Source organism: Equus caballus, chromosome 4, assembly GCF_041296265.1.
Source record: "Equus caballus isolate H_3958 breed thoroughbred chromosome 4, TB-T2T, whole genome shotgun sequence".
Lineage (NCBI taxonomy): Eukaryota > Metazoa > Chordata > Mammalia > Perissodactyla > Equidae > Equus > Equus caballus.
This window is the reverse complement of record NC_091687.1, coordinates 87,842,874-87,861,364: the sequence shown is the minus strand read 5'-3', so window position 1 is coordinate 87,861,364 and position 18,491 is coordinate 87,842,874. Positions and strand designations below refer to the sequence as shown.

At 49.6% G+C, this 18,491-nt stretch overlaps 1 protein-coding gene, 1 long non-coding RNA gene and 2 other non-coding genes across 25 annotated transcripts in view; 2 read left to right on the top strand and 2 right to left on the bottom strand.

Annotated features, from left to right (window-relative positions):
* The window catches only part of CCDC136 (coiled-coil domain containing 136), a 29,697-nt gene extending 17,225 nt beyond the window's left edge, over positions 1-12,472 (bottom strand). For 8 of the 22 annotated variants that reach the window (XR_011438229.1, XM_014739154.3, XM_014739150.3 and 5 more), the window contains exons 1-5: positions 11,481-11,639; positions 10,574-10,681; positions 8,761-9,015; positions 8,594-8,668; positions 1,659-1,982 (exon numbers count right to left, since the gene is read on the bottom strand). Coding sequence is in view for 18 of the 22 variants with exons in the window: in XM_014739154.3 (XP_014594640.3) it covers positions 1,659-1,982; positions 8,594-8,668; positions 8,761-9,015; positions 10,574-10,681; positions 11,481-11,538 (820 nt within the window). In the remaining 4 variants the exon portion in view is untranslated. Of the gene's footprint in view, positions 1-1,658; positions 1,983-4,235; positions 4,284-4,806; positions 4,980-6,643; positions 6,923-8,593; positions 8,669-8,760; positions 9,016-10,573; positions 10,682-11,480; positions 11,663-12,346 lie in introns of those variants that run through there. The other 14 variants (XR_011438231.1, XR_011438232.1, XM_070265800.1 and 11 more) reach the window with 8 other exon arrangements.
* On the top strand, positions 4,976-9,833 carry LOC138923909 (uncharacterized). Its single transcript, XR_011438233.1, has 3 exons — positions 4,976-5,240; positions 8,016-8,168; positions 8,529-9,833. It is a non-coding gene; the product is annotated as an uncharacterized lncRNA (long non-coding RNA).
* MIR9082 (microRNA mir-9082) lies at positions 10,584-10,728 on the top strand. Its single transcript, NR_128105.1, has one exon. It is a non-coding gene; the product is annotated as a microRNA mir-9082 (primary transcript).
* Positions 12,473-17,320: 4,848 nt separating the features above from the next.
* Positions 17,321-17,392, bottom strand: TRNAP-AGG (transfer RNA proline (anticodon AGG)). The gene has a single exon. It is a non-coding gene; the product is annotated as a tRNA-Pro (tRNA).
* Positions 17,393-18,491: the final 1,099 nt, after the last annotated feature.

Below are 18,491 nucleotides of genomic sequence, written 5' to 3'. Positions count from 1 at the left end.
TGACCTTTTATCTGCTGGCAAGAAAGTCCATCCCAAACAGACCCACATGTCATCCTCAAGAGACCTGGCTTAAATGCCCCAGCAAGTGTACCTCAGTACCAGGTACCAATACTTCTTAATGCTGCAACCGTACAAACATTCATATCTGTTTTGTTTCTTCATGATTAAGAACGATTTCTCTATTATTAGAACACTAATTCTACTGACATTTAAAGGACACTAACTTGCTCTACTTAGAACACAAGGCCTGTCTTACCTGCAGATTCAACACCCTGAAAGTCACTTCTAATGTTCCCTCTTTATTCCAGTCAGAAGTCCTTGGAATACTGCAGATTACCATAGAAGGAAGGAAGGAAGGAAACTAATCTTTAATGAAACCAACCATGCGCTGAGCATTAGACTTGGTGGTTTCGGCCTTAGATTCAGTTAGTGTGAGTGCCTTCAACGTGCCAGGCATTTCACTGAATCCCCCAAATAGCTCTGTAAGGTTTTCTTTTCTTTCTTTGTGCAATAAACTTTTAATTTTAGAATACTTTCAGATTTATGGAAGAGTTGCAAACATAGTGCAGAATTCCCCGGGGGAATTCTCACTTAGTTTCTCCTATTGTTAACATCTCACCGTGGGTACCTTTGGCCTGACTAAGGAATCAACACTGGTACATTACTATTAACTAAACTCTACACGTTATTCAGATTTCTCTATTTTGAGAGAAATCGGGTCCTTTTCCTGCTTCAGGATCCCATCTAGCTGTAAAGTTTTATTAACCATGTTTTACAAAGGTAGAAACAGAGCTTCAGAGAGATAATAACCAGACTAAGTTCATCCTGCTAGTTAGCAGAACTGAGATGCTGAACTCAGGTCTTTAACTCCAGCCCAAGCCTTTCCACTGTGCTAGCCCCGCTCTCCTAGCACCACCAGTCCAAAGGCTCTTCTGAGAGGCTTGGTACAGCCGGGAAAACTTGCAATTCTTTGATTCCTTGTTTATTGCCCCTGCTTGACCTGGCATAATATAGGGTATCCCATTATGCCCAGATCATAAATCTAGCCTCAGAATAAAGGCAAACTCTCTGATGTCATGAATCCTAGCAACCAGCTGGGAGACTCACTGTCTGAGAGCAGAGCTCCGAGCTTTGAGTACCTCATGTATTACTGGAAGTAACCTCTCTTCCTCTCTAGTTGTCTTGTGCTCTGATTTCTTGCCCTCTAAAGATTCTACTTTCGAGAGGGCTAAAGAAGCCTAAGAATTACCATCCTGGGACATGGGACCATGACTAGAGGCCCCCCAAAAGGTGGCCTGGCAAAGCGCCATGATGCCAGAGCAGCAGGAAGAGTTTCCCAAGGTGAAAGACCCCTATACTCCCATCCCAGAACTGGAAGCCTCCCCAGGAAGGGCTTTAGCATAGTCAAATTCACAAACGCCCAATGGCTCTCCAAGGAAGAATTCTCAGAGTTCATCTCCAGGGTGCCATTTCTTACACCGCTATGCACTGGTTTGTGACATCTGGGTAAATTTTTCTCCCTTATAGTCTTGAATTCAACCTGGAGGGTTTTTTAGAGGCTCCCAATTCATGATCTAAGTCCACCTTCCCCCATCTTCTTGCATACTATCTCCTTCTACTTTACTGACAGACTAGGAGGAGGGCTTCCTCTCTCATACCTTGCATCTCAGAGAAATCTGAGAGACTTAAACTATTGGATGGGTCAGAGCTCTTCATTTCCATTTCTGCACGGAGGGAGGCGATCTCCATCTCATACTCTCCCCGAATGCGGTCCATGTCATCGAGTTCATTCTGCATCCGGCAGAGATCCTCCTGCAGGGATGCTATGTCGCTCTCATGTTCAGTTGCAGAATCCTCTGCTGCTTGTCGCAGATTGTGGATCTCAGCCTGGGCCAAATGCAACTCCTGTTCTATTTCCTTAAGTTCACTTTCCTTCTCACGCTCTAATAGGGAAATCTCCTCCCGTAGAGACCGCAGCTCACCTGCAAAGCCCAAAGGTTGGAACGTTAAGAGGATAAGTGAACTAATCTACCATGTTGCAGAGGCACAAAGTTAAAGGTAGATTTATTTCTCATCTGGAAACTCCTGACAACCTAGTCTCTACCCCGTCAGAGAAGTATAGCTTCATCTGGTGTGGAATAAAGGGAATACCTAAGACAGGAACAGAGAGTGAAGCTATGTAGTAAGGGACAACAGAAAAGTAGATTTTAAGGCTTGGCACCAAAAGCAACAATTTAGGCTACTACAAACAAAAAGTACTAAGTGCTTCTAAGGAATCGCCTGACAATTAAAGACCAAACCTAATTTACAGTATTCTACTGATGCCCTGAGTCTTCCCAAAAATTCCCTGACTAAAAAAATTTACACAGGGGCTGGCCCCTTGGCCTAGGGGTTAAGTTCGGTGAGCCTTGCTTTGGTGACCCAGGTTCACACATTCATATCCCAGATGCAGACCTACACCACTCATCAGCCATGCTGTGATGGCAACCCAGATATAAAGTAGAGGAAGACTGGCACAGATGTTAGCTCAGGGCTAATCTTCCTCAAGCAAAAAGAAAAAACAAAAAACTTTACACAGACTATCCTCATCTATTCAGTCTTGGAGCTTGCAGGCCTGGTGTTCTAAGTAGAGCAAGTTAGTGTCCTTTAAATGTCAGTAGAATTAGCATTCTAATAATAGAGAAATCGTTCTTAATCGTGAAGAAACAAAACAGATATGAGTGTTTGTACCACTGCAGCATTAAGAAGTATTGGTACCTGGTACTGAGGTACACTTGCTGGGGCATTTAAGCCAGGTCTCTTGAGGATGACATGTGGGTCTGTTTGGGATGGACTTTCCTGCCAGCAGATAAAAGGTCATCAGAAAGAATTCTTGACCACATGCAGGCCAGCGTACTCTGTGTGGTGCTGAAGGGAGTAGAAGGACATTCAGGATGTCTGGGTTGTCTCTGAGAGGCCAGGACTGGCCCAGCCTGAGACTCCCATGAGCTGCCTGTGGTAAGTACTGGCCCCAAACAATGTATATTTAGAGTTCACAGCTGAAACTCAAACGTAGGTTCATCACATGATAACCAAACATGGGAAAATAACTTAAATGCTGATCGATAAGGGATTGTTTAAATTGATGATGGTTAAATAGAATATTATACAGCCATTTAAAAGAAAGTGGCAGATCTATAGAGAAAACATTGAAAAGGTTTCCATGATATATTAACTAGAAAGAAAAATTAGCTCTAAAATATATGTATTATCTTATTTTTGCAAAAAATATTTATATGTATAATACACAAAGACACAGAAAAAGGTCTGTAAAGATCTATGTTCCAAACCATAATGAGTAGTTGCTTCTGAGGGGTGAGATAGCATGTTGTGGGGACTTTCACTTTCCATCTCACATATATCTGTGCTGTTTGAATTTTCACAAGCAGGCTCCATTTTATAATAGATTGTTATTCACAAAAGAAATGTATCAGAGCTCTTAGTATCTGTGGAACATCTCAGGGTTTCTGAACACAGGTGCCCATCTTGGATGAGGAGAACCTAAAAGTGGACAGTAAAAGGCACTAACACCAATAGAGAATTCAGGATTTGGGGGCCAGGATTAGGGAATTAACAAGGATTGGGTTGGGAGAGTCAGGATCTTCCCGCAAACCCTTTGCAAGAGACATTGTCCCCATCCCTCACCCCCAACTCCTGTCCATTCTACTCACCATTTCAACTTTTCCTAGTCTCTCCCCCCAACCTCCTCAAAAAACTAAGCAAAGTCCTCTATTAATAGTGCTCTCATATCACCTTGTCCTTTGCAGTGTGTGTGTATGAAACCCTGGTCTCCCCCTCACTAGGTTATAAGCTTTATGAAGGCAGGGAACATGTCTGTTTTGCTTACCATCGCAGCTCCAGGATCCATCATAGCACCTGGCATAATGCAGCTCAATAAATATTTGCTGTATTCATGCATAAATGAGGCAGGGGTTCATCTATGCAATAAACTTTTACTGAGTACTATGAGTACAGAATTACATGTTTGGGTGTTTTTTAAAAATTAGAACATAGATGTTTGAGAAGAAAAATTTGGACATCCTGCAGATATAAATGCTGGATGCTCAGGAAGCTCTCCTGCCCTACCCCCGCGAGCTCACATGTACGGCTCCCGGCCCATCTTTTGCCAGTCTTCCCTTCTCTAGAACGGCCCTAGCTGTCTCTCTCCTATTCCAACAGTATTAATTGATCCTCACCTCTGGGCCAAGCCCAAGCATCTCCACTTGGATTCTCTGACTTCCTTCCTATTTGAAAGAAACAAAGTCCTTGCTCTACCCTCGGAACAGCACAGAGGCGGCCTGACTCTTGGAGTTTACCGTCTAGTGAAGGAGACACATAAGTTAACTGGCTATTAAAGATAAAGGCCCTAGAGCCTGGGGTGGGCTTTCCATGGCTTACTATGCCCTTCATGTTAGGGTTCAAATCTCATTTAGGTTCTCCCCTGGCGTCTAGCCCTAAAACACTACATTCTCAGACCCACTGGGGAACGGAGGAAGGTCTCCCTCAACCTAAGAAAGGTCTTAATTAGGAACACGAAGGGGCGGGGCCCGCCCGGGCGGAGGGGCGGGGCCCACGGGCCCGGGGGCGGGGCTTGCCCGGGAGCTGGGCGGGGCGGACACTGGCCGGGGCGGGCCCTGCTGGGAGTTGGAAGGGCCTGACCCGGGTTCCGAAGGACGGGCGCCGGTTGACAGTGGGGCTGGAGCCGTCGGGGCGAGCCCGAGGGCCCGGGCGTCGGGCTGCGGGGCAGAGAAGTCGGTTCTCACTCACTGGTTATGGCCTCCATCTCGTCGGCCCCCCCGCAACCGGTCTCCCTGGGGGGCCTCCCGCCGCCGGCCGGTCCCGGCCCCCGCGGGGCTGTGGCGGCCGGAACGGCCTCAACACCACCTGCCTCTGAGGCCGCGCGCGCCCCCTCTCGGCGGAAACGGGCAACGCGCGTGCGCGAAGACGGTCTGCTTCCTCCCGCCGGCTGGGGCTTGGGCGCCCCGCGCCCTCCCTCCCTTGGACGAGATCTAACGCTAGAAACCACCCTACTGAGTGGGGAATCGCTCTGAAACTTTTATTTCCCCGGGCAGTGGCCTACCGGCATCGTTACTTAGATTCTCTGACTTCGCTCCTATTTGAACAGAAGAATGTCCCTTCTCCAAGCAAAGGCCCTTTTCTGCTCGGCTGGGTCATTTCCTTCATCATACAAACATGATCTAGTGTGTCCTATCTCAAAAAACCCAAAAAGCTCTCCTTTGACTTCATTTCCCTTTCCCCTATTTCTCTGCTTCTCTTCAAAACATGACTACTGTAATTATCTGTACTCACCTTCTCTATTTCACCTCCCCTTTCCTCTTCAATCCCAGTCCAGTCAAGTTTCTACCTCTGCTGAAATGCCTCAGAGCTCTCCATCTTGCCAAATCCAACGGCCATCTTACTTGGCTTAGCAACTTTTGACACAGTTCATCATTTCTCCTTGAAGCACTTTCCGCTCTTGGCTTCCAGGGCATGAAATGCTTCAGTAGCATTTCAGGTCCTACCTCACTCTCTTTTTTTTTTTTTTTTAAAGATTTTATTTTTTCCCTTTTTCTCCCCAAAGCTCCCGGGTACATAGTTGTATATTCTTTGTTGTGGGTCCTTCTAGTTGTGGCATGTGGGACGCTGCCTCAGCGTGGTTTGATGAGCAGTGCCATGTCCGCGCCCAGGATTCGAACCGACGAAACACTGGGCCGCCTGCAGCGCAGTGCACGAACTTAACCACTCGGCCACGGGGCCAGCCCCATACCTCACTCTCTTTTGTTCGTTTCTCCTTCTACACTGGACCTTTAAATACTGTAGTATCCCTGAGATTGGACCCTTTTCTTTCCTCTTCCTATATCTCTCCATGTGACTCATGATGCTCTCCCGTGGATTTGAATGCCATCTATATGCTAATGACTCCCAAATTGATATCTCCAGCCCTGATTTCTCCCCTGGTTCTAGATTCATATATCCAACCGCCTCCTTAACAGATTTACTTAGATGTCGAGACCCATTTCAAATTCAACATGTAGGAAACATGTCTTAAGTGGTTCCCCTCACCCCTAAACTTGTTCCTCACCAAGTCTTTGCCATTCCAATAAATGACATCACCATCCATCCAGTTTCTCAGGGTAAAGTCTTTTTTCATGTCTCTCTTATCCACCACCACCCCTCCCCCAATCCAATTCAGCAAGTCCTGAGGGCTCCACCTTCAAATTATATTCTGAATCATCTCTATTTCTAATGCTCTAGTCCAAGCAACCATCATCTCTTGACTGGACTGTTGCTATAACTCTATAACTTGCCAACCAGACTCACTGTCTTGCCTCCTTTCTCTCCATCCAATTTCCACACAGTGCCAACATGCTCTTTTAAAATGTAAAGCAGATCATAACACCCTAGCCCTGGGTAAGACACTCCCCATGTCTTTCCACTATGCTTCGAATAAAAGCCAAACCTCTCAGTTGGCCTACAAGGCCCTTTGTAATCTGACCTCTGCCTGCCTCTCACAATGCTCTCTTACCAGAGGCCTCCACATGCACTTTGCTCCAGCCACAACGGCCTTTGTTCCATCCCTGAAACACATGCAGCTCATTCTCACCTCTGGGCCTTTGCAGGTGCTGTTCCTTCTGCCTCATGTGCTCTTCCCTCAGATCTCTGAATGACTGGATGCTTCTCATTATTCAGGTCACATGTCATCTTCTCAAAGAGGACTTTTCTAACCATCTATTCTAAAGTAAACTCCCATCCCACCCCATGTCCCTGTATCATATTGTTATATTGTCTTCATAGCATTTCTTGCCACCTGAACCTGGGTTGTTTATTTTCTGCCTCTCCCTATTAGAATGTACTCTTCATTAGGGCAGAGATCTGGTCTGTCTTATTCCAAAGCTGGTCCTCCAAGTATATAGAATCTGTTAAATAACAAAAATTCAACAGAGTAAATTTGAAGATCTAATTGGCTTTATTCAATGACTCATGAATTGGGCAGCATCCCGTCTAGCAAATAGAAAGGAACTCTGAGAAGCTGTACAAAATGGAAGGCTTTTATAGGCAGAAAGGGGCAGGGACAAGGAAAGAATGGATTACCTCATTTTTCTTTGGGGGATAGAAGGGTCCATAAATTGGATTACCTCACTATTGCTGACAGGGAAATTCCAGACTAACTGGTTAAAGGCTACATTCCTGGGAGAGGCTGAGACTGCAACCAAGTCTTGGTTTGCTGACATGGCAGCTCAGCACAAGTAACTCCATTTTGGGCCTGTTGTATCTTTTTTAACAGCACTCACTAAGCGGTTGATAAACAAATGAATTAGCTCCATTTTACAGATAAGAAACCAAGTCTTGGGCAGGCCCTGTGGCCAAGTGATTAAGTTTGGGCGCTCCGCTTCAGCGGCCCAGGGTTTCACAGGTTCAGATCCTGGGTGCAGACCTAGCACCCTTCATCAAGCCGTGCTGAAGCGGTGTCCCACACAGCACAACTAGAAGGACCTACAACTAGAATATACAACTATGTACCTGGGGGCTTCGGGAAGAAGAAGGAAATAAAAAAGATTGGCAACAGATGTTAGCTTATGGCCAATCTTAAGAAAAAAAAGAAATCAAGTCTCAGAAAAAAAGTCTTGCCCAAGACCACAAAGCTTGTTATGTGGCAGAGCTGGGCCCAAGAATCTAGGTGACCTGAGACCAGTGCTCACACTCATTTCCCTGTGCAAGGCGTCTCCTGCCATTTCCCTGCTCCACCTTCCACGCTCCACCGTCTCCTTCTGCTGCCTCTACCTTTGTCCCTTCGCCTCCACCTTTGCTTGCTCCTCTCCGGGCCCACTTCCTGGCCTTCCTTTTTTCTCCATTTATACTTTCCTTTTGGCTTGATCTCAGTTTGCCCTGGAGAGTCCCTGCTGTTTTCTAGGGCAGCTCCCCTAAACCTTCCGGAAGCCCACAGAAGTAACAAAAGCTGCCTCTTTATTTGGCAGTGCAGCGGAGGGACACCAGCGTTGCAGCTTCCCAAAGACAAAGGGACGTGGGCGTTAGAAGAAAGGGATTTGGGGGCCACAAGCTCGGTCCTAGGGAGCAAGAGAAGCATTCTCATCTGCTTCCCTTAGAAGATGCATAGAGTCCCCTCCCAGGTGCTTCTCATTGACTCCTCCCATGATGCCCTTGGAGGGATGGGGGGAAAGCAATCTGGTTTGGAATTCAGTCCTGATTACCCACCCTGGACACTGATCAGAACAAAGGAAAAGGGATGCAGGTGAAGGGAGGAGGCTGGAGGAGAGAGTTAAAAAGGAGAGAGTTAAACTCAGGGAGAAGGGGTGAAATGGAAGAAAAGAAAGGGCAGGAGAGGACAGAAAAGCCAGGAAGAGAGGCAAAAAAGAAAAAAAGAAAAAAGGTAAAGAGGAGAGTGGAGAGACAAGGAGAAAAGGGTGAGATAGGAGGGAAAAATGAGAAGAAAGTACTGAATTAGGTTATGTTTGTCTGCTCTGCTTTAGCCAAACCCTCAGGACAAAAGTATTTGGATGGCCACCTGCCCTCCGGTCTGAGTGCTGGGAATTACCTTGGAGCTGCTGGATCTGCTTGGTGAACACCTCTGCCTGCTGGGCGCTGGCCAGCCGTTCATCCTCCAGGAGCCCTGAAGAGAGGTGGGGAGCCGGCTCAGGCCTGGGATCCAGTGAGCCCAGAGCCTTTGGGCCCAGGCCCTCTGGCCGCATCACAGGCACTCACCCTGCAGCTCCAGAGAGTCGTCTTCATGCTGCCCTGCCAGTTCCCGGGTCTCCTCCAGCTCTGCCACCAGCTGCAGCACCTGAGCCCTCAGCTCCTCCAGCTCCGTTTCCGTGAGGCTCAAGCCCCGGTGCTTGCCAACCGACAGGGAGCCCACGCTGCCACCTTTCTGCACTTGATCTTCCTCTTCTTCCACCTCTTCTTCCTCCTCTTCCTCCTCCTCTTCCTCCTCATAGAGAGCTGGGAGTAACACTTCCCCTAGGAGAGACACCCATCCCGCCATGGAGTCAGAGTCAACTTCCTTTCCACATAGAGGGCCCTCAAACTCACTGTCCCAGGGCAGAGATGGTATAATAGTGCCACCTGGTGTCCCCCAAGGAGCCCCTGGGCAGGACCTGCACTCAGGATGAGTCCTCAGGTGTGAGGGTCAAGTGTGGAGGTAGCTCATCCCCTCCCAGCCCTGTCTGGGTCAGTACTGCACCTGGTGGCCTCCTATTACTGCCTTTGGACAAACTGAGCAGCCGGTGCTGGCTCAGCCCCAGGAAACCTGCACAACGATACTTGCTTCTCCCAGTCCTGGTCTCTGGGTGGTGGGACAAGTGGTCGAGAGGGGATTCAGACTGGGTGTGTCTTTAGGCCAAATGAGGCAAGAATTACAGTTTGGAGGTTTGCAGAAAGTTAAAAAGTTATCCAGGTGGCTTGTGAGGAATTAGCCTTTCCATAATCAGAAAGCACTGCCTGTCAGAACATAGAGAAAGAAAACACCTGAATGAAATGTTTCTAAATGCTTTACTGGACAAACACTGGAGCCCCCTGCAAATGTATTCTGTCAGATAGCCTTGTGGAAAAGCAGAGGTCTCCTCTGCCATCTGGAGCCTCTGAGGCCCCTCCTCCCACGCTGACCGCCAGGCAGTTTTCAGGGGCAGTCTGAGGTTGCACCTGTGTGTAAAAGGAAGCCTGCCATTTTAATGCATTAAGAAACTGGGGTGAGCTGGTCCCCAGCCTCTGGTTGGTGAGCACCCCCTCCTTTGCTGCAATGCAGTTCTTCTAAATAGCAAAATCTTGTCTGGATGGTAGTTGTTTGCTTTGTTTTAAAATTCTGAATCCTTGGTCTTACTTTCTCCAGTAATAGCAGCCTAGGGTTCATCTGGGACCCTTGGCATTATCTGTCCCTCTTGGGGGAGCAGGGTTGCCCACACTGAGTGTGCACAGGGGCCCAGGGACACTTCATAGGAAGTTCTGGAAAATGGACCAGCATCCTTCCAGGGGCCTGGTGTTGGCAGCAACTGCCAAGTCACATGGGTGTGGTGGGGATACGCGTGTTGGCCTTCTCACCTGCCCCTCTCCCAGGCAATCTCTTTCAGGCAGTAAGCCATCCTAGAGAACCAAAGCCACAGGGCTTGCACTTGAAGTTAGTGGCGGTGGCACCAGAAAGACAATTCACATGCTCATGTCCCTGCTTTTCAAAATAAGAGACAGCTTGGGATCTGGGTCGGGACGCGGTGAGAACAAACCCCCTGCTGAAAGGCTGCTTCAAAGCTGTGTCCAGTGAGGCCTCTTTCTCTGTCTGGCAGCTCCCCTGGGACACACAACCTGGTTAGCTGGTGATTAGGGCCCCAGAGCGATGCACCCGGAACTTCCCTCAAAGCCAGAGCGAGCCCTGAGGAGGGGCAGAGCTCAGACCTGAAGGGTGGAGGGTCTCAGGCGAAGTAGGGAAAGGGCTGTCACCTGGCTCAGAGTTCTGGGGTCAGGGGGAGGAAGGAGGAGGAAAGTGAAACTGGGTGAAGGAGAAAGCAAGCTTTTTGGGAAAACTCACCCTCCATAGCTTGCATCCCCCGCCGTTCCAGGGACCCCCAGCGTTGGCCTTTCTTCCTCTCACAACCCTCAGACACCTCATAGGAGCCTAAAGTGGTCACCGTGGGTCCTGTGAGCAGGGAGAGGGGAGGGGTTGTGGGATGCAGTGGGCTGCTGGGCACTGGGGTGCAGGGGGAGAGAAGGGGACATGCCTTCTAGCCCCTGGGAACCCTGGGGTTTTTAATCCGGGTGGAAGTGCTTGGCTCCCTCTGCCCAGCCCTGCGACTCCTCTCCCTCAGCAGACCCTCAAGCTGGGCCTGCGGGGACCCCGCCCTGAACTGCCCAACCTCCTCAGCACCCTCTGTGCCAGGCTCCTCACCCCTGCACACGCAGAAAGGGTGTGTGTCTCTTAGGCCCAGAGGGGACAGGGAGGAGATGGGCAAGGATGGAAGAGAGAGGGCAGGAGCCATTAAAGAGGCTGGAAGGGTGAGGTGGTGCGTGGAAGGGAAGAGAGGCGATGGCGGGGGGAGGTGAGTGTGGGAAGGGGTTCTGGGCCAGAGCCGCTCCCCTCCCCTACATTCTCTCACTGGACCTAGTCCACCCCACCCTCGCCCCGCTCTCCTAAGCCTTCGGGGCAGGAGGGGCTGCAGGGTCTGGAGCCTCCAGGGCTGAAAGCACGATTGGACTGGAGAGACGAGATGAAGAGGGCTCAGGGCAGGCACTGCCAGGGAAGATGCGGCCGGTGTGGGGAGGACACAGCCGGGAAAGATGGAGACCGGGTCCGGGTCGGCGGCGGGATGGAGGGAGGAAGATTTAGGACCGAAAGGTGAGGAGCAGTGGACGGAGGGAAGACGTGGGGGTCTGGAGGGAGGAGAGATGGAGAAGAGGAAGGAGTGGCGGTGGAGAGGTGAGGGAGGGGCAGCTCTGACCTGAGCCGGGGCAGCTCCAGCCCGCAGCGCCCGCGCTGGCCCCGGCGCCCGCCTCCATGGCCGCTCGCGCCGCCGCCGCCGCCGCCGGGAGCAGACGCCGCAGCAGCGAGGCCGGGGACCCGGAGCTGGGAGCTCAGGGGGAGGGAGGCCGGGCCGAGGGGGCGGGGCCTGGTCCGGCCACCTGACTCCACCCCCGTCCGCCGCCGCCCGGAAGCCCTCCCTCCGCGCGGGCTCCGCGACCCGGTGCTGGTGGATGGACCGGGGGGGGGGCGCGGGGGAGGGGCGAGTGAGCGCGTCCCTTGAGTAGCCCCAAGGCCAGTGCCAAGGAGAGTAGGGAGCGGACGGGAGCCTCTCGGGACTTGAGGATGCCCCACGACGGAGAGACAAGATCCCTTGGTTCTGGCGGTGGTCCTGCCCGGAGTTGGCCGCGCCCTGGGACCCCCTTAGCGCCACGTGTCACTGCCGCGTCCTGCTCAGTGATGGGGGAGGAAAAGGACAAGGATGGACAAATCCTCCCGGCCTGTTTCCTCCGAACGCTCAGACATTCACCGAGCAGGGCCGGCGCCCCCCACCTCCGCAGTCAGCGCGGACCCGCGGCCGCCGGCCCCTGCCCAGCGCGGTGGCCTCTCGCGCCCCAGAGCTGCGTGAGGGCAGGAAGAGGGGAACCGAGGCCAGGATACGCGAACTGCGTGACCCTGTCTCTGCTTTTCCCGCGCCCCCACCAAGCCAAAACCAGGGACCCTCTTACGAGGGCCCGCGCCGTGGCCCCACGCAGCCCTCTCTGCCCGGAGACCTCCTTTCCCCACCGCCCTGCCTTCCCATCTGGCCCCAAACCCGGAGGGCTGCGAGCCACGACCCCCACCCACCTTGCCCCCGTAGCCGGCTGGGAGTGGACACTGCTGATGTGCACTCTCATAGAAGGGAGATGTGGAAGCCCAGAGGGCTTATTTGTCTGGTCAAGGAATGTCTGCCGGGTGCCGGATCTCGACGAGACAGTAGCTTTCGCATCTCTGCAGGTCTCAGCCAGGAAACGAGGGGATACACTTGGGAACTGGAGCGTCCCAGCACATCCAGAAAAGTGTTGGGGCATTCCTAAGCCAGGGACACATACCAATCCCTTCTCTTGCATGTCCACTCGCAAGGTCATGGGCATATATTGTCTGTGTCCACCTCTGCAGGCTCCGAGGTCACAAGCCCTCTGTATTCCGCAGGAAAGAAGCCCTTTGCCTGGACATCCCCTACTTATCCTTCAGCCCTCGAGGCAGCCTTCCCTGCCGCCCCACCCTGACCCCATTAGAAGCCCCTGCTCTGCTCCACCCTGTCCTCCTTCCCTCTAGGGCAGCAGGTCACTCTGGGTTGTCAAGGTCGGGTTTTTACTCTCTGTCTGCCCAGCTTCTGGAAGGTTGGGAAATATCTGTCATTTTTGTATCCCCAGCATCTGACAAAGTACCTGACACATAGAATAAATGAGTAAAAGTAAATCTCCCAACCACACAGTTAATGCTCTGTCTTATCATTTAACATATGATTTCACACTCGGAGTTAAATGTTGCCTATGAACAATAACGTTGCCCCATAAGTCCCTCCCTCCCTCTCACACCCCTAGCCTGGTGCTCTGAGAGATGATGAGCACAGTTCAAGGAGGTTTCGTTTGCTCCCCAGACAGGATTCCACTCCAGATCCTGTGCTCAAGGTGATCCAGTTGCGGGAAAGTCTGTTGAACAAGCTCACAGAGATCCCTTCCGGAGGGTCTGCTGCATGTATCAGGCCTGTCCAGACTTGGGGAACCCGGCAATTGTCAGGGATGGTGGAAAGGGGCTGGCATTGGGAGGGTGGGGGGCATAAAGCTCTGGGGACTGACAGAGCCTAATGCTGGAAGGCCAGTGGCTGTTCTGCCCCAGCACAGCTCCTTCTGGTTCTGGCTCAGCCAGCAGGCTTAGCACTGGACCTTGACCGCTGACCTCTTGGCTGATGGAGGGAGAGGCAGGGGAGGAAGTCCTCAACTGTGACATCCAGGGGTCCAAGCTCTCCTCAGGGAGCTCTGATCCTGAGTGTTAGGACTAATTTCTCCCTGGCTCCTGGGGTGCAGGTCACCATTCACCCTTGATCTCAGGAGCATTCAGGGGGACCTGAACCAGTTTGTTCTCAGGACTCACACCCTGGCCAGACCAACACTGGGTTGAGGGTAGGGGTGCAGTTAGGAGGCAGGAGGAAAAGGCTTAGCAGCTATAAAGGGAAGTGGACCGTGGTTCAGGGGTGCATCTCTGAAGGGCCAGGAGTGGTGGGGTTGCCAACCAGGTGATCAGCTTAGGGGGATGATCTGAGTTAATCCTTGTAATCCCTGGACTCAGGATTTAGCCTCCCTCCTAATCCCATCCCAGGAGATCATCCTCTCTGAGGACTGATGCAGCCATTTATCCCCCTTTACCCTTATTTTTAAATGCCTAGATCCCTTCATTTAAAAAAAGTGAATTTTTTAAACATGCGGAAAAATACAGTACAGGGAATAACATAACGAGTATCCACATACACACCACTGAAATCCAAAGACTGCTCGTCTCTTGCCACATCTGGTTCAGAGATCGCTCTTCTATTTATGGTTGTATAGTTTTACTTTATACGTGTGTATCCACAAACAACACAGAGTATTGATTTGTGTGTTTTAAAAATCTATCTAAATGTGTTATATTGTACGCATTCTTCTGCAAACCTTTTTTTTTACGTTTATCCATGTTGTTTCATGTAGCTCCAGTTAATGAATTTTAACTGCTGAATACTATTTCATTGCTTGAATATACCACAATTTATTTAGCCATTCTTCTGCTAATGGGCATTTAGGCTGTCGCCAGTTTTCCGTTTTATAAGCGATGCGGCAGTGGACAGTGCTGTTCACGCCTCCTTGGCATAGATGTGAGCTCTTCTCTAAGTTAAATGCCTGGAATAGAATTTCTGGGTCATAGAATATGTGCATCTTAAACTTTACTAGTTATTGCCAAATTGCTCTATAAAGTGGTTGGACCAATTTACCTTCCCCTAACAGTGGCTTTCAATGCTTGTTTAGATTCACTGACATGTTTATAGATTTCTCTGCTCACTGTCTTCTTGTAGGCCACTCCTTCCTTCTTATTTCAGTTTCCTTCTTATGAAGTATATTCTTTGGTGGCATTTCAGTGAAAGTCTTCGAGTGGTAAACATTCTCAGTCTTTGCCTTAAAATGTCTGTATTTCACACCCTTTAAATGAAAATTTAGTGGGCATAGAATTTTAGAGTGACAGTTTTCTCTTGGCCTTTTGAAGATATCCTATTTTTTTCTATAAGCTTTATTGCTAATAAGAAGTCAGCTGCCAATATAATTGTTATCTTTGTAGGCAAACAGGCTTTTTGTTGTTGTTGTTGCTTTTAAGATTGGTCTCTTTCTTGTCAGTATTCTGCAGTTTCGCCACAATGTGTTTATAAGCTCAGGACTCTTCAACCTGAGGACTGCTGTGTCTTTCTTCCATTTTGGAAAATTCTCAACCATTATCTATTGGAATATTACATTTCCTTCATTCTCTCTGTCTCATTCAGGACATATTACACATATGGTGTGATAGGTTCTCTCATTCTTTCCCTCATGTCTTTTAACTAACTTTTGGGGCTGGCCCGGTGGCGCAGCAGTTGTTTGCGTGGTCTGCTTTGGCTGCCGGGGGTTCGCTGGTTTGGATCCTGGGTGTGGACATGGCACTGCTTGGCAAGCCATGCTGTGGTAGGCGTCCCACATATAAAATAGAGGAAGATGGGCACGGATGTTAGCTCAGGGCCAGTCTTCCTCAGCAAAAAGAGGAGGATTGGCAGCAGATGTTAGCTTAGGGCTAATCTTCCTCAAAATAAATAAACCAAACTATTCTTTTGTATTTTCTCTCTCATACTTTTCCCTTTCCTCCCATATTTTGAGTGATCTCATCAGCTCTATCGTCTAATTCACTAATTCTATTTTCAGCTGGGTCTGCTCTACTGTTTAATGAATCATTGAGTCTTTAATTTCAAAGGTATGTCTTTCATTTCCTAATGTTTTATTTGTTTTTTCCCCCTCAATAAGCTGTTTTTTTCATGGTGCAATATTTTCATTATAGTTTATTTTCTCGTCTTTAATCTGTAATACTCTTAAGTATACTTACATAGTATTCCATTATGCACAGTTATTGGCGTGTTAATTCGTCTGTTTGTTGTGTCTGCCGACTCTTCCTTATGGTGAATTTCTTCCTTGTCTAGTTTATAAGACTTTGTTGTAAGCTATTCTTCAGCAGATGTTTTTGCTCGTGTGTGTATGTGTTTTTAGCGGGAATCCCATAGAGCCCTGGGTTGTGAAAACATTCTTACAGGTCTCTTTCTTGCTTCTCTGGGGCTGTGTCATGTTCCTAGGAATTTCAAGGGTCCTAAACCAGCTCTGTATTTAATTTCTCAGCTTGAGGATCCAGCATGATGCAGATAACATAAGTCCAGATGCAACACAAGCATTTGCTCAAGCTTGGGACTTCAATTTCTCAGGTTGATTTGTATTTCTATCCCTTTTCTCTGCTTCCTTGGACTGGTGTGTGTTGTTTTTAGTTTTTTTTCCATGGACTAGATAGATCTTTGATGTTCTGAGCTTTATGCAGGGGGCTCGGTCCCATCTCCTTGTTTCTGGTGGGCTGAAGTCACATATCCTAGAAGTGGAAGCATGAAAACACAGTTCCAGGTCCCCGGGCATATGTCTATGTCTGAAACACAGGATGGGCCACAGTGACAGCCTCTTCTTGTTTTTTCTTTGGCTTTGTATTCCTTCTTTAATTCTGATTACCTGGGAATTTCCCTTTTTAAAATAAATTTTCGCAGTTGTCCGTATTTTAATTTTTAAGTTCTATTTGATGCAACATTTCTGTGTGTGTTTTAGGGGGCGCTGGGTGAGGAGATGGCTACATCAGTTCAGTCTGTCACATTGCCAGAAGTTCCCTTCTGTATTCTCTCTATGTTTAGTATGATTCCTAACAATCTTATGTCTGTAAGGTGCATTACAGTTTGCAAAGGGCTTTCACATAGAGTTTCTGATTTAATCCTCCTAACAACTCTGAGAAATAAGTATTACGGTTCCCATTTTATCAAAAGGAAAACTGAGACTCAGAATTGTAACTTTGATCCTAGCTTTTGGACTTTGAATCCAGTGCATTTCACATCTTGAGTTTTACTTGGAGGGCTGGGCTTTTTCTTTTCCTTTTTTGTTTTTTGAGGAAGATTAGCCCTGAGCTAAATACTTCCAGTCCTCCTTTTTTTTTTTTTCCTGAGGAAGACTGGCCCTGAGCTAACATCCGTGCCCATCTTCCTCTACTTTATATCATACATGGGATGTCTACCACAGCATGGTGTGCCAAGTGGTGCCATGTCCACACCCAGGAACCGAACTGGTGAACCCCGGGCCCCCGAGAAGCAGAACATGCGAACTTAACTGCTGCACCACCGGGCCAGCCCCTTGCCTTTTCTTGACATCCAGCTCAGGCCCACCCCACAAATTATCTTGATCTCTTGCTCTTTTTCTGAGGCCCTCTGAGAGGCTGCCTTTCTGCCTAACAAAGTGCAACCCTTGAGTCTAATCTTCTCGGCTTCGGGCCCTAATGCTATGCCACTCCCCTCCTGCTCACTTTGGCTTCAGAGGACATAATGGGGTGTATACAGGCCACAGGCTATGAGGATACTGATTGGCAGCTTGTCCTCAGAGTCCTTTATTTATTCACCACTACTGCCATCTCTTTACTTCTACTCTGGAAAGGGCAGTCAGTCTATATGTGTGTGGCAGGGGACTGGAAAAAAAAAGTGCAGGAAAAGAAGGGCTCGTCCGGGATTTGAACCCGGGACCTCTCGCACCCTAAGCGAGAATCATACCCCTAGACCAACGAGCCACTGATGGTTACCCCTGGCCAGATGTCCCTTCCCTGCCACATCGGCAGCAGCCACAGCTCGTGGTTTTGAGAGGAGGCCTCTCTTCTCCTCCTTCCAGGCTGGCTCCCAGCCCAGGCCGGCTGGGCTCCAGCCGGCCTCGCCCCTTGGCTCTCTCCTGCTCCTCCCCGGCCCACTGCGGAGCCACAGAGATGCCCTGGTGCTCCAGGCAGGGCCCCTTCTTCCCCGTGACCAGCCGGTTCTCTCCCAGGGCTGCTGGGGAATGGCAGAGAAGGCCAGGTTCCAGCCACCTCCACTTCCCAGGGAACCCCTGGCTTAGGGAGCCTGTCTGGAATCTCCCGTACCCAAGGAAGAACCATCCTTCTTTCTTACCTCATGATCAGACCACCAGAAAAAAATCCTCCAAGCCCAACAGCCTCCCAGGTGAGGACCCAGAAGGCCATCCCAGATCACTCTTGACTAGGTGACATTTGCTAAATTGCTCAATTTCTTCATCTGTCAGTTGGGGAAGTAACACCTGTCCTGTCTGCCTTACAGGGTAATTTGAGGACCAGGTGAGAGGATGTATGGGAAAGTACTCTGCAAACTGTAAAGTGCTGTACAAAAGAAAGAGGTTATTATGATGACAACATGAGGGCAGGAAAGTGGCCACTGAATGCTTCCTGTGGGCTGGGCATGTGTTCTGTGCCTTACAGATCTTATTGAACCTCCCCACAACCTTGTGAGGAGGTTCATCTGTGATAGCTGTCATCTTCATTGGAAGAAAAAGAAATTTGCCTAAATTCAGCTGATAAGAGACACATTTATCTGAATCCAAAGCCTGTTTTAAACATAGTACACACTGCTACCCAGACTTTCTGGAAAACTAGAGATGAGAATACATCCTGTACATACCCATTCTCCCTCTCCAACCCCAGCCTGCCCTGCTCATCCCGCCCAGGGAGGCTGCTGGGAGGAACCTGCCAACAGACTGAGAGTGGCCTGGGTGGAGGTCCTTGGGGCTGGGAGTTTCCCAAACGAGCGGGAGAGGGGAGATCATGCCTCAGAAACTGGGGCTTTGTTGGAGAACCCAGTGGGCTCAGCCAGACTCTCTTTTGTGCT